At 46.2% G+C, this 15790-nt stretch overlaps 1 protein-coding gene across 1 annotated transcript in view; it reads left to right on the forward strand.

Annotated features, from left to right (window-relative positions):
• The window catches only part of Kiaa0319 (KIAA0319 ortholog), a 54675-nt gene that overhangs the window by 37845 nt on the left and 1040 nt on the right, over window positions 1-15790 (forward strand). The window contains exons 16-20 of the mRNA XM_051169364.1: window positions 693-852; window positions 7283-7425; window positions 8573-8695; window positions 10906-10996; window positions 13237-13328. Of these exons, the coding sequence (XP_051025321.1) occupies window positions 693-852; window positions 7283-7425; window positions 8573-8695; window positions 10906-10996; window positions 13237-13328 (609 nt within the window). The remainder of the gene's footprint in view (window positions 1-692; window positions 853-7282; window positions 7426-8572; window positions 8696-10905; window positions 10997-13236; window positions 13329-15790) is intronic.

The raw sequence follows: 15790 nt of genomic DNA on the forward strand, positions 1-15790 counted from the left end.
GGGGAAGTGTGTGAGGTGCCAAGTTTCAAAGTAGCCAAAAGGGAAAAACTACTAGATGACAAGGTGGAATAAAATTGGAAAAAATACTCCAGAGTGACTTCTGTGGTGTTCTGCCCACCCGCTTTCTCTTCTTGTTTTTCTTTTTTCTTTTTTGTTTTTTTTTGTTTTTTTTGAGACAGGGTTTTTCTGTGTAGCCTTGACTGTCCTGGATTCGCTTTGTAGACCAGGCTGGCCTCCAACATACAGAGATCCACCTCCCTTTGCCTCCAGAGTGCTGGGATTAAAGGCATGTGCCACCACCGCCCGGCTTCCTTTCTCTTCTTTACATAGGGTCTCGTGTGGCCCAGGCTGCCCTTGAACTTACTGTGCAGTAAGGATGACTTTGAACTTCCGATCTTCTTGCCCCTACAGTCCCAAGTGCTGCTATTGCAAGCGACCACACCCGACTCTGCTATTTAGAATGATCTGAGTCCCCAAAGCCAAATATAGAGACACACAGGAGTTCTTTTAAACTTTTACTTGTGTATTTTGACCTTACTTTTGCTGTGCCAGACATGGAGCCCGGGTCTGTGGGTACAGGGCCAGCGCCCTTTCCTGAGCCACATTGACAGTCTGGCTTTGAACCCTTCCACAGACCTTATCATGCCTGAGATCGAGCCCCCATGAGAGTCCTGTGTCCTCTCTCTCCTCAGACCCCAAGAAGGATGGGCTGGTGGAGCTGATCCTTCAGGTTGGTGTTGAGCAGCTGACTGAGCAGCAGAAGGGAACCCTGGTGAGGCAGCTGGCTGTGCTTCTGAACGTGCTAGACTCAGACGTGAAGGTGTTGAAGATCCAGGCGCACACGGACGTCAGGTATGAGGCTGCATGCCCAGCACATGGTGGCTCGTTGGTGTCACATAGGAGCACTTACCCAGCACTGAGCCTCAACACATGTGTCAGGTTTGCTGCAGTCCTACTCTGCTCTCTCTTAGGCCATCGTTCTCCTTGCTCTCTTTCTTGTTCACTTTTTAAAAAAAGATCTATTTATTTATTTATTTATTTTATTTATTATTATGTATACAATGCTCTGCCTGCATATGCACCTGCAGGCCAGAAGAGGGCATCAGAATACATTATAGATGGTTGTGAGCCACCATGTGGTTGCTGGGAATTAAACTCAGGACCTGTGGAAGAACAGGCAGTGCTCCTAACCGCTGAGCCATCTGTCCAGCCCTCTTGTTCACTTTTTATCACATTCATGGTCCTCTATTGCTTTCCTTAAGGAGTAGAGTAAGAACAAATCATCCTTACTTATTTCTTCCCTTGGGTCCTGCTTTGTTGGCAGGGAGTGTTCTGGATGAAAGAGTTAGGGCAAATCCAAGAGAGATAATGTTTTGGCTCTGCTAGCTTTTGAAGGATGTGCAAATGGCCTGGGGCTTGTGACGAAGTTGATGTCAGATATGGCTCAGTACCATTTGCTGTCTTTAAGGGATCTATGTAGCCTTTCATTCTCACAAGACTTTTGTATTTAACTGAGTTTTATTTTTAATGCCCACCAACCCAGCACCAGCATAAGGCAGGAGATTAGAAAGAATGGGGCGATTAAAATCCACCATTGCCAGGAGGTACATTTTGTAGCTATAGTTGGCTCTTCTATCTGGGTTGGTTTTCCAGAGAACTGAAATTTACTTAGAAAAGCGACTAATAAAAACATATTCTAATGGGGATGGAGAGACGGCTCAGTGGTTAAGAGCACCGACTGCTCTCCCAGAGGTCCTGAGTTCAAATCTCAGGAACCACAGGGTGGCTCACAACCATCTGTAATGTGATCTGATCATACTGTATACATAATAAATAAATCTTTTAAAAAACATATTCCAATGAACAAATCATGGCGCTGTTGATGGAAGCCGGGGCTTGTGCACTCCCAGAGTGTCCATCCATTGAGATTGCTCAGCAATTAAGAATATATAGTATGTTTCTAAAAGACCAATGTTTCCTAGTACCTATATTGGGCAATTTATAACCTCTTAAAACTCCAGATCCAGGGGAGCCAAAGGCCTCTTATGGCCTGCATGGGAACTTGCACACGCACACCCACACACCCACCACACATATCTCACATGATTAAAAATAAAATTTTAAAAATGAAAGAAAGATTCATATAGTCATGTCAGTAACTATGGAAAAAGATTTTGATAGAGTTTAGCATCCCTTCACGATGAAAATATCCCTCTCTGGGACATCGAGCAAGTGTTAACTGCTGTCTAAATCAGGATTAGTGTTAACGGCAAGCTCTTAAGTCCTTGACGTAAGCACTTTTCCTAATGCTCAACTCTCTGTAAATAAAAGTGCCAGGGCTGGGACCATCTGACTCCCTAACTGAAGTTCTTGGACACTCTCTTGTTGTCTTGATCGCTTTAGGCTGAAGGGTTGTCAATCAAACAATTGTCTGGACTATACTTGCAGGACACTCGTCAATTTAAACACTCCATGGATGCCCTGAGATAACTATACAAAGGTACCAAGACATAACTAGGTAACACTGGATTTCTCTGGCTCCTTCAGGCAAAGCTTTAGCTGGGGTTGTTAGAAACAGTTTGTACCAGACATTAGGGTATTACAAACTGTGGTGGTCCGAGTAGGAACTGCCTTCATAGACTTGAATGTTTGATCCATAGACAGTGGCACTCTTAGGAGGTGTGGCCTTGTCAGAGTAAATGTAACTTTATTGCAGGAAGTATGTCATTGTGGGAGTGGGTTTTGAGGTCTCATATGCTCAAGCCAGGCCCAGTGTGGCATTGCCTCTTCCTGTCACCTGTGACTCCAGATGTAGAATTCCCAGCTCCTTCTCCAGCACCATGTCTGCCCATATGCTGCATCCTTCCAGCTATGACGATGATGGGTTAAACCTGTGAACTGTAAGCCAGCCCCAGTGAAATGTTTTCCTTTATAATAATTGCCATGGTCATGGTGTCTTTTCACAGCAATAAAAACCTAAGATACAAGCTGAGATTGTTAATTTCAGTTATCAACGTGATCTCAAAAATCAGCTCGGAGGCCAGGTGTGGTGGTGCACACCTTTAACTCCAGCACTTGGGAGGCAGAGGCAGAGGCAGGTGGATTGATGTGAGTTCGAGGGCAGCCTGGTCTACAAAGCGAGTCTAGGACAGCCAAGGCTACACAGAGAAACCCTGTCTCGAAAAAGAAAAAAAATCAAGTAGGAGATGACTCTCTGGACATGCCTGTTGAATAATTCCTTCGGTTAGGCTTACTGAAAAGGGAAGACCAGGCACTGTGGGTGGCACCATTTCCTAGGCAGAGGATTCTGGCCAAATAAAAAGGAGAAAGTGACCTGAACACAGGTGTTCATCATTTCCTACTTTTTGATTGTGGATGCAGCATGACCAGCTGCCCCAAGCTCTTACTACCAGGACTTCCACCCAAACAAACCAGTTCTCCCTTAAGATTCTGTGGTTGTAACAGAAAAGTAAGGGAAGGAGATAAACATGGTTTTGTGTTGTTGTTGTTCTTTAGATCACAAGTGGGGGATGAGAAAAAGACTTGTGAGAGAGCAGGTGATGTTTAACCCCTTACAAGTCGAACCACTGTGTGTGGGAGATTGGTCGTTAACCAGCTGAAAAACATTCTTGAACAAATTCTGAGAGGAGGTATAAATGTGAGCCCAAAACAAGAGGCGGGGCCTTTAGAGACTTGGGATGGTTCTGGCTGTTCATCCCTCCACTTCAAGAGGCTCCTAGAGAACCGCTCAAGGGAAGGCTTCAGGGCTCCCGGCTCCGGCTGAGGTTCCGGGTTCTGGTTGCACCAGGTTCCAGCAGAAGAAATCCTGCAGATTACACCAGGAGAATTGTTCCTCAGAACTGATATCCTCATGGTTTCGTTATTGTGTCCTTTAATCTCCTTTTCCTATTGTTTAGGTTAGTCGGGTTATAAGTGAGGTACTCTTGGTTAATAAGTTCGTAATAAAATATATTTGTTAAGAAAATTGAGCCCACAAGTAAGCAAGACAGAAATTGGTACCAGGAATAGGGTCAGTGCTCTGATAAACCCGATCATGTGGTTCATAGGCTTTTGGAATCTGTTTATGGGAAGACTATGTAAGAATTTGGAACTTTGGGGTAGAAAAGCTCTAGAATACTGTAAGCAAAACCCAGGAGACGAGAATGCTGAAAGAAACATGGGTAGTGGATAGATTGTCTGGCCCGTGAGTTTCAGAAGAAAACAAGGACTCTATTAGGACCTGGGATAGGGCCCATTCATGTGATGTGTCTCCCAGAATCTAATTTAATTCTGTCCATGTCCTAAATCCTTGAAGGAAATTGAATTTAAAGCTAACAGATTAGTTTGTTAGGCAGAGGGAATTTGAGGGCAATAAAGTATTTAAGCTGGTTCTCAGAAGGCTGGTCTCAACATGCATGTACATACCTGCATATGCACACACACACATGCCTGCACACACATGCATCTGTACACATACCTCATAGGCACACACACATGAGCAAGAGACATACAGGGAGACACATGGAAAGAATGCCAGGTAATAAAAAGGCACAGGTGGTACTAATGCGTCTATAAGCCCAATGCCTAGGAACACCAGGAAGCTGAGAGAAAGGTGTGGAACATATCTTTCCACAGAGCACCAGAGAGCATGACCTTGCCAACACTTTGATTTGTTTGATTTGGGGCTTTCGCTGGCCTGAACCTTGAGACTGAGAGATTGCTATTTTCAGTGAATTAAGCTGTGGGACTTGTTTGTTACAGTGCTGGGAACCTCACAGAGATCCGAGTATGTGTTTCTCTTGAGAAGATGTAGGTGTGCCAGTCAGCACATGAGAAGATGCTCACCAGCAAAACCACTCCCAGGGCTCAAAGATGGCTTAGCAAGGTGGGGCTGCCTGCTACCAAGCCTGAAGACCTGAGTTCAATCATCAGGACTGACATCGTGGAGGAGAGGACTAACTCCCATAAGTTCTCCTCTGCTCTCCACATGTCCATATGATCTCCATGTGCTGTGGCACATGTTCATGCATGTACACACACATACACACACACACACACACACACATCTTTTAAAATCTGTTCACTCCCTGCCTATAAGATGATAATAAGATGGCTATAATCTTAAGGTCAGCTATGGCAACTGCTTGGAGCACTATGTGTTGCTGGCGCAGATGTAAACCGGCACTGTGAAAAAATTTAGCTAAAGAATTAATTACCTACAGAATTGAAAGGAATAAAAACTTTACATTTACATTAAAAAGTATCTGTGGATATTCACAGCATACATTCATGATAAACAACCTAAATGTCCATGAACTGAAAGAAGTGATCTATGGGGACTGGGGAGAGACTGTTGGTAAAGTATTTTGCCGTGCAAGCATCAAGACCCAAGTTTGTTCCAGATCTCAAGTAAGAATCTGGACAAGGGGTCAACAAGATGGCTCAGCAAGTAAAGGCACTTGCTACTGGGCCCGATGGCCTGAGTTTATAATTTTGTTTTGTTTTGTTTTTTTCAAGACACAGTTTCTGTGTAGCCTTGGCTGTCCTGGACTTGATTTGCAGACCAGGCTGGCCTTGAACTCACAGAGGTCTGCCTGCCTCTGCCTCCCTGAGTGCTGGGATTAAAAGTGTGCACCACTAAGCCCAGCTGCTGACCTGAGTTTAATCCCTGGGTCCAAAATGGTGGAAGGAGAACTGCCCTCTGATCTCCACAGGTGGACTGTGTCATATGTGCAAACGCCCCTTCCATGCAACACACACACACACCCACATAAATGTAAGGGGGCAGAATTGGGCATGCTGGTGGCTGTGGTAGTTGTTGGCCTTCCTGCTCAGATGGAAAGATGTCCTGCGACTCAGGAGCACACAACTCTGAGGTGGGACCATGTCCCAGTGGAAGAACATCCTGAGCTACAGGCGCCCAGGAAACACACAGCTCTGAGAGGAAGCCTCCTCAGCAGAGGTGTTGCAGCACCCAGGGGAGGGTATCCCTAGCTGAGCTCAGGAGCTCAGGAGCCTCAGCCCATTCCACCTCTTTTCTTCTCTTTATTGCTTCTTGGCCTCTTCCTATGCAAGAGTCACACCAGGCAGCAAACTCTCATAAAAGAGATTTATTGGGAGAGGAATAAATTGAGGGTTGGCTGCCACTGCTCCTGGGAGAGGACAGCAGGGAACTGAGCAGACACAGCCTTTATGTAGGGTTTTTGTTAGAGGGTGACTTCCTCAGTCTCTATGACCCCTGCTACTAGGAATCTCAGCTAGAATGTCCTCATATCCTCCCAGAAACCTACCCTGACTTAGGTCTCCAGTTTGTCAGAGATGCCCCTGTCCATGGTTTCTCTTCTCTCTGGAGACTTTCTGTCCTCCCACCCCTGCTCTCCCCGAGTCTGATCTCCACCTTCATTTCTCTCCTCAATCCCTCTCCTCCTGTTCCCTGTCTTCAGCTGCTTCTGCTGTCTTTTCCATTTCCCCTTCCGGTTGAGATTTAAGCATCCTCATAGGGAGCATTCTTATTCAACCTACAGTGGTGGTCTGAGAGTGGGGAGGGTTTGGGGTAGGATACTCGGGGCTCACTGCCTGATCCCCCAGTGCTGCAGTGAGAACTTTCTCAGGGTCTGCCAAGATGACTCAGGAGTTAAGAGCACTGGATGCCTTTCAGAGGACCTGTGTTTGCTTCCTAGCACCCACATGGTGGCTCACAACTCTCGGTAACTCCAGTACGAGGGAATCTGGTGCCCTCTTCTGGCCTCTGTGGGCACCAGGGACACAAGTGGTACACCGATAAGCATGTAGCCACACACATAAAATAAATGCATAAATAAACAAGTAGCCCCCACCCCCTTTAAAAGAAAGACCCTGTTTCATTAAACAAACAAACAAACAAACAAAGCTGGATGGCTACTGATGACTGACACCCAAAGTTGACCTTTGACCTCCATGTGTACACCCAAATACAAACAAATCATACAAATTATTTTAACATATACGCAGAACCGGGGTGGTGGCACATGCCTATAATCCCAGCACTCTATGAGGCAGAGGCAGGTGGATTCCTGTAAGTTCTAGGCCAGCTTGGGCCACAAAGCTAGTCCAGGACAACCAAAGCTACACAGAGAAACCTTGTACTAAAAAAAAAAATAATAATAATAATAAATAAATTAATTAATTCTATCACAGAACTATAGTGGTCTCCTTTTCCAACTGTGCAGGTCAGGTGGCTGAGGTGAAACCATGCTAGCCACTGTCTAATACTGTGACTGTCCTCTCTTTGTCTCTTCCACAGCACTGCGATTATATTTTACGTACAGACTGGGCCACCTTCCAATGTTCTTAAAGCTGCTGCTGTGGCCCGGAATCTGCACAAGCGGCTTTCAGAGGAGAAGGCAGCCTTCCTTCATTTCAAGGTCTTGAGGATAGATACAGCAGGTGCATCTCCCTCGGAAATATTATAATAAAAAAGTCAGACTTGCCAATCATGGATGAGTTTTATAGGCACATCGTGGACACTGTTGTAGTTTGAATGTAAAATGTCCCCCATAGTGTCCTTAGATACTTGGATCCAGCGGGTGGCACTGTATGGAAGATTATGGAACTTTTAGGAGTGGAGCCTTGCAGGAGGAGGTGGACCCCGGGGATGGGGCCCCACTCACCCCACCCCCCACACCCCCATCTACTCTCCCAGCTTTCTCGCTGAGGAGCCATGTTACCAGCCTCCATGCATTTCTGCCAAGATGAACTGTATCTCTTTGAACTGTGAGCCCTTCCTCTTTTAAGCTCAGGAATCTGGCCACAGAAACAAGAAAGGCGTCTAATAGAGGTGTTTTCCTTCCAGCCCCCGGAGACTCTGCAAACGTTCTGATGTTGCTCCACCTTTAGGAAAAATATGATATGATATGTTTTTAGTATGCATGCGTGTGTGTATGCGTGTGTATGCATGTGTGTGTATGTGTGTGTGTGTTTATGTATGTGTGTGTGTTGTTGGGGATTCAATCTAGTGTCTTACACATGCTAGGCAAGGTGCTTTACTACTGAGTTGCATCACAGCTCTTGTAAGGTGTCCTTAAACTTTACGTCAGACCATTATTATTTCTTCCCTGCATTTGCTTCCTCAGGAGCTGGTAGATGGTGAGAGTTTAAGCTCCTGTTGTGGTGGTGGTGGTGAGGGCTGAGACAGGGTCTTATTATGTAGTCCTTGCTGACTTGTTGCATTCTGGGTAGCCAAGGCTAGCCTCACACTTGCTGAAATCTTCCTGCCTCAGCCTCCTGAGTGCTAAGATTTTAGGCATGTGCTGTCATGCTTGGCTCATAAGAGACTTTGTTTTGTTTTTCAAGACAGGGTTTCTCTGTGTAGCCTTGGCTGTCCTGGAACTCACCTTGTAGACCAGGCTGGCCTCAAACTCAGAGATCCACCTGCCTTTGCCTCCTGAGTGCTGGAGTCAAGGGTGTGCGCTGCTACCCTGGCTGCTTATGAGATTTTTAATTCACCCATTTGTTCTGGTCTCCACTGTGGAAGTGGAAAGCCGGCGACCTCCGCTTGTTCACGCTGACCTCAGCTCTGCACCACTTTTTCCAGGATGCCTTCTCAAGTGCTCAGGTCATGGTCACTGCGACCCCATCACAAAGCACTGTGTTTGCTCCCCGCTGTGGACCGAGAACCTCATACAGCGTTATACGTGGGATGGCGAGAGCAACTGTGGTGAGTGGTGTGTGTGGTGGTGGTGGCGGCTTCTGGTGTGGCCATTTCCTCCCAGCTTAGCATCTGGAGCCATCCAACCCAACTCTTTTTTTTTTTTTTTTTTTTTTTTTTTTTTTTTTTTACTTTATTTATTGCATATGAGTGCTTTACAGAAGAGGGCAGCAGATCTCATTACAGATGGTTGTGAGCCACCATGTGGTTGCTGGGAATTGAACTCAGGACCTCTGGAAGAGTAGGTGGCGCTCTTAAGCACTGAGCCATCTCTCCAGCCCCTCCAACCCCATTCTTACTCGAAGCCAAGTGAGCCAACTCACTTGGTTGTACCTCAAAACCTTGTCCCAGTCTGTCTCTGGAGAATCATCTATAAAGCCTCCTTTGAGATAGATTTGGCAGGGCAGTTCTAAAAAACAAGTGTTTTGAGACTCCCGCCTCAGATTGTACCTGCTGAGGCTTAGGATGTTGGGACCTTATGATGACATACCCCCTATGTACTCTGCTGGGATAATACACAATGGGACGTGTGGCCCACACTGCTAGGCATCAGCCCAAGCAGGTACCAGCCACAGGAGTCACAGTCTTCTCACACAGCCCATGCTGGTGCCCTTCAGTCTCTTTAGAGAGAAAAACCACACATAACACACACACACACACACACACACACACGCACACACACACACACACAGTATATATATATATAGTATGTATGTATATATGTTGTTTTGGATTTTTTGAGACAGGGTCTCATGTAGTCCACTCTGACTCTGATTTCTCTACAAAGCAGAAGATGGCCTTGAACTCCTGATCCTCCTGCTTCCACCTTCTGAGTGCTGGGATTACGTATCTGCATCACCATACTCAGCTAGAAAACTGTTAATGGCAGTCTACTCCTAAGAATAAATTTGCTATCTTGGGGATGCGGATGGTCATATATGGCAGAAAGATTTTAAGAGCTGCCTGCCAGGTTGTGCTCCTGCTTGACCCCCCCCCACAAACATCAGAAATGAAGGCAGCTTCAGGCCACTATTCTAGGGAGACGACATAATATGTAATCAGGTTAAGCACGAGTCTCTGTTCCGTAGGTGTTTTGGTTTGCTTGTTTTTGTTTTTGAGACAGAGTCTCTCTATGTTGTCGTTGCTGTCCTGGGACTCTTTATGTAGACCAGGCTGGCCTCGAACTCACAGATATCTGCCTGCCTCTGCCTTCCAAATGCTGGGATTAAAAGTGTGCACCTTTATCTTGGGCATTCACTAACATTTTTGCACCTAAGTTATTACCGCAAAGCGTAGGGTGTAGAAGGAATGAAGAATAGTTCCCAAATTGACCTCTGGCCCTGGTAGATGCCGTCATGCTACAGGAAGCCATCTAGACCCTTGGCCTGCTTTAGGAAGACCATGCCGTAGGTCGGGGGATAGAGCTTAGTAGGTAGAGTGCTTGCCTCGCATAGCCAAAGCCCTGGACTCTATCTCCCGCACCACATAAAACCAGGTGTAATAAGCCGGGCATGGTGGCGCACGCCTTTAACCCCAGCACTCAGGAGGCAGAGGCAGGTGGATCACTGTGAGTTCGAGGCCAGCCTGGTCTACAAAGCGGGTCCAGGACAGCCAAGTCTACACAGAGAAACATTGTGTGGAAAAAACAAAAACAAAACAAAAGAAAAAACAGATCTAGGGTTCACACCCATAATCCAAGTATGTGGATGTGAGTAGGAGGATCAGAAGTTCAAGACCACCCTTAGCTATGTAATATATTCAAGACCAGCCTGGGTTACATGACAGCCTGCCTTAAAGAGAAGACAGAGGAGTGAATGGAGGAGCAGAAGCCGGAGGGGGAGGACGGGGAGGAGGAGGGAGGAGGAGGAGGAGGAGGGAGGAAGAGGGATTCCTACAGTTCTGGGGTGAGCATTTTAGTATTTAATATATTTGTATGTAGGAGGCATAGCTGCTTCATTGCTTCACTTCAGTTATTTTGGATTTCCTATTCTCAAGTTAGCCTGAACTGTGTGCCTGAGGTCCTTGAGTTATGTGCCTCATGAGGTCCCTCAACCAGATAGACAAAGCCATCAGTCTGTTGTTCTGATTGGCACCTGGTCAGGCTCTATTGTCTGCCCCACACAGTGGTCCCTACACCATAAGTGGCCTCTGCTTGAGCAGAGCAAAGCTGTTCAGTAAACCGTTTGTCATTGTGTACACTGGCCCTCCTCCTTTTGCAGAGTGGAGTGTATTCTTCGTGGCAGTGCTGGCGTTGACCCTGACAGTGCTAACTGGAGCTGTGACTTGGCTGTGCATCCGCTGCTGCAGGAGGTACCAAATGTGCTTCTCTGTTGTGTGTAGAGAAGAGCCTTCCTGGGGTGATGGACAGCTTTGGGCTTGTTTGCTTGGTGTAACTAACTGACAGCCAGTTTAAAAAACAAACTGGAGTTCATGAGCGTGGTGATTCCGTGTGTGTGTGTGTGTGTGTGTGTGTGTGTGTGTGTGTGTGTGTGTGTGTGTGTGTATGTGTGTGTGTGTGTAAGTGGTCGGAATTGAACCTAGTATCTTGCATGTGCTGGGTAGGAAATCTCTCCTTGTCTCACGTGTTCACCGGATCAGTGCCCAGGCAGCCTTACATGTCTCAGCAAAGAAAGACATCCTAGAGATGCGTGGGTCTAATTTGTAGACTTGGTTATGTGAAGCAACAATTGGGTCAGTCTGAAACCTTTAGCCCACCTAAAGCTTGAAGAGAGGCAATGGTGTACCCAAGGGACCCTTGGATTTTGGTGTTTCTTCTTATTTTCCCCTACAACGGAGGGGATGTCTGAGAAGTCCCTGGCCTGCCTCATGTCAGAATCCCCCAGAACCCCCATGCTCAGCCCTCATGAGGACATTTGTGAGGAAGGATACCACTAGACCTCAGAAGAGAGTGGCGGGCTCATTTTCCTATAGGAGACACTGTGTTGTCTAAGTACGCACTTAAAATGGCATACTGTAACTAATACTGCTTCCACAAATCACAATTTATTTGAGTTTTACCTGTGATTGCATTCCCAGCAGTGGGTGTGGTAGGAGAGCCATGGTCTGAGGAAGAGGCTCAAATCTCATTAAGTCCCCAGGACCATGTGTGATAGGGCCCCCTAATGAGTGTGGCTTTAAACACTTTGCATCTCAGCTGGGTACGGTGGCACACAGCTATACCTCAGCTACACCTGCATCCACCGCACTCAGCTGCAATCCCAGCACTCAGGGAGGCAGAGCTAGGTGGATCCCTGTGAGTTCAAGGCCAGCCTGGCTTACTGAGTGAGTTCCAGGACAGCCAAGACTACACAGAGAAACCCTGTCTCAAAAAATAAAAACCAACCAACCAACAAACAAGAAAACCTCTACATCTCAGGTTCCTGTGTAGCAGGTAGCTGGTGCTGACCTTGAACGTCTACTGAGCGTTTACCATTTTGATTCATAATGATTGTTCTGACTGTATTGCTTGTTGTGTTTGGTCCTCTCAGCAACCACAGGAGCAAGGGACTCTTCCGGAGATGAGGGTATGGGACACAGAAGACTTAAATAGTATTTCCAAAGTCTCCAGCTAGCAAGCACTAAACTGAGAACAAGAAGCCCTTGCTTTTAATGACATATGATCAGAATGATTATTGCCTGACTGATGCACACCTTAGTGTAGTGGTCTGTCTGTCTGTCTGTCTGTCTGTTTTGAGATAGTGTCTCACTATGTAGCCCTGGGTTCTAGGACTTGCTATGTAGAGCAAGCTGGCCTCAAACTCAGAAAGTTCTGCCTGCCTCTGCGTCCTGAGTTTACTGTCATTTTAATGAGTGTTTTGTTGTTGTTTTGAGACAAGATTTCTCTGGGTAGCTGTCCTGCACTTGCTTGGTAAACCAGGGTGGCCTTGAACTCACAGAGATCTGCCTGCCTCTACCTCCCTGAGTGCTGGGATTACAGGCATGCGCCGCCACTGTGTCTGGCTTCAGTGAGTGTTTTCAAGTGATTCATTGCAGCTCAGTCAGTGCTGGGCACAAAAAGGATCAGCCCAGGGGCTGGGGTGATGGCTCAGCAGATAAGAGCACTGACTGCTCTTCCAGAGGACCCAGGTTCAATTCTCAGCACCGCAATCACAATTTTCTGTAACTCTAAGATCTGACACCTTCACACAGATATACTTGCAGGCAAAACACCAATGTACATAAAATCAAATAAAAAGTAAAAAAAAGAAAAGAAAAGAAAAAAAAGATCAGTTTTTTTTTTTAATATCTTGTGGGAAAAATGAAAGACAGAGTAATTTGTAAAGTAAGTATAGGGCTCCCTCCGCTTGCTGGTTTCAGTCCTGCATCTCTGAATATTCTTGGTTAGCACTGATTTGGAGGACTCTTGCTCACCCAGACCTTTCTGCGTGAGGCATTAGTCATGGGGGAAAGTGGCCTGGGCTGTACACAGGTGGTGAGCATTGGTCGGTGGGGCTCCAGCACCCCAGGCTCAGGGGACCCTTTAGTTATGTAGGGAGGATCCCAGGAAGAGCTCTGAGCCTTTGAGCCAAGCATTTCATTGTTTCTTTCAGACGGAAAAGGACTAAGATAAAGAAGAAAACAAAGTATACCATCCTTGACAATATGGACGAACAGGAAAGAATGGAGCTGAGGCCCAAATACGGTAAGACGCTTTCCTGACAACTCAGAACACCTTACCTAGGCACTGGCCAGAAAGCAAGGCAGAGTCAACAGTTCAGCTAGGCTGGAAAAGCAAGCCTGGGAATCTACAAGGGAACACAAACACCGTCAGTCCTGCAGGCAGGCTGTCCACCAGCAGCCTAGTAGTAACCCTATTAGACACTTAATGAAAAATTGGCAAGTACTCTGAGCCATTAGTGAGTGAGAGATTGAAAGTACTTTCTGAAGGTTGAGCCACTGCCAAGTGACCCGAGGGCAAAGACTTCTCTTCTTCTGAGGGGCCCTCGGTGCCTGCTTCCTCTCTGCTCTGGCTTGGAGGGAGGTCCCACACAGAGATGGACCTCAGTGATGCTTCAAGCAGTCTTGACTCCATCAACTTGACAATGGAAAATAAGCAATCAGAAGAACCTGGACAGAAGTTCCCAGGGAGCACCAACAATAGCTGTGAACCTACTAAGCGCTCTGTGTGGCAGAACTTACTGCCAACGGAGTTATATAGAAAAGGGCTTTAGTCCCAAGAAGTCGGGGTGCTTGGGGTTGGTTACCTCACCAACCTTCTACTTGATTCACACCCACCCCAAGACAAACTCTTTCTATTCACTGAAGCCCATTGTTCTTTTTCTTTCTTTCTTTTTTTTTTTTTTTTTAAAAACGATTCACTTATTTATTTATACAGTATTCTGCCTGCATGTGTGCCTGTATGCCACAAGGGGGCACCAGATCTCATTATAGATAAGCCCATTGTACTTACCCAGGTCTGGAACTTCACGTGACCCGACTTACACTACCACCTCATACTGCCTTTTACTTTTGCGTACGCCCCACATTATCGTTAGTATCCTGGCTCAGATCTTTATAATTCCACCCCCAAACTCACGATAGTATCTCTCTTCAGTAGCATAGGAACTTTCAACACACTTTTCCCCTTTGAGGCAAGTACTATGACTATCCCCGTTTTATAAACGGTAAAGTCTGTGAGCCTCAGAGCAGGGCTCTGTTCCTCCGTGTGCCCCACTGCTGTCTAAGTCTCCCCCAGCCACTATAACAAAATAAGAGACCAGGACTTAAAAACTATAGGTGTTTACTTGTCAGAGGTCTAGAGTTGGACCCAAGGTCAAGGTAGCAGATTCAATCTGATGAGGGCCACTCTTTCATGGCTAGTACTTTTCTCCCTGTGTCCTTGCATGGTGGGAGGGGTGAGGTAGCTCTATGGTCTGTCTCTGTGTCCCTGCCTCCATCTCTTTCTCCACCCTTTTCCTCCCATGGGGATAGAACTGAGGGTTTTACAACATATGTTAGACAGGTGCTCTACCACTCAGTGACATCCCCAGTCCTTTCTTGTGCCTCCTTCATGATGGTATTATAAGTTGTATTATAAGGGTACCAATTCTGTCCACAAGGCCAGTAGCAGCACCCTGGAGTGGGTTTCAATGTGAGAATTTGGGAGACACCAGCGTCAGACCATAGTGTCCTATAAGTCTGTAGCAGACTCCCCAGTTCTTCCTGCATACTGTGTGCCTTCTGTGCATGGGATAAAGTCCACCCCCTTTTTTTTCTTCCTGTAAATTCTTCTGGATGCTTCTAAATAGTCTATGCCTTTTTTCTGTCCTTCTACCTCAATATCTCTCCATGCTATTTGGACCATCACAGAACTAACCCCAGGTACCAGGGAGTGTTCATATCTTTTTTGTTTCGTTTTGTTTTGTTTTTCAAGACAGGGTTTCTCTGTATAGCAGAGCCCTGGCTGTCCTGGACTTGTTTTGTAGACCCGGCTAGCCTGTGCCTCCCAAGTGCTGGGATTAAAGCTGTGCACCACCACACCCAGTCCCTCATGTCCTCTTGATTCATGTATGATTTTTATGTATTATGTATATATTAGTTTTATTTCTTAGATATGTTGAGCTACCATGTCACGGATCCATGTTCTCTTTAGCTAAACACTCTAAGTTCCTTTTAAACATTTTAAAGCCTTATTTAGTGATAATTATAAGTTACTGTGACTTAGAATATAACTTACTGTTAGTGAGATGGCTCAGTGGATAAGGTGCTTGTCTCCAAGGCAGACAGTGTAAGTTCTACGCCTGGTGGTGTTTGAAGAGGGCCAGCTTCCACTGTTACGGTCTGGCCTTCACAGGCGTGCCATGGCCCTGCACCCCCAGAACCTTTTTCTTTCCTGTTAGACACTGTAAGTTGGTTGATATGAAGGAGCATATCCTAATCCTCTTCTTTGTTTTGATCCCCCAGAACTCAAATCATCTATCAAAAATATTTGGTGGGGTTAAACTTTGAAGTCACAACAGTGTGTTACGCGTTAAGTGCTGCTCACCTTGTGCTAAAAGCTGAGTGAAGGACTTTACAGTGAAGGGCCTCGTGGGCACGGTTTCATTCAGTCCTCACAGGTTAGGTATCTGATCTTGTCCAGCAGGATCACAAAGCAGGTGTCAA

Source organism: Acomys russatus, chromosome 3 (assembly GCF_903995435.1).
Source record: "Acomys russatus chromosome 3, mAcoRus1.1, whole genome shotgun sequence".
Lineage (NCBI taxonomy): Eukaryota > Metazoa > Chordata > Mammalia > Rodentia > Muridae > Acomys > Acomys russatus.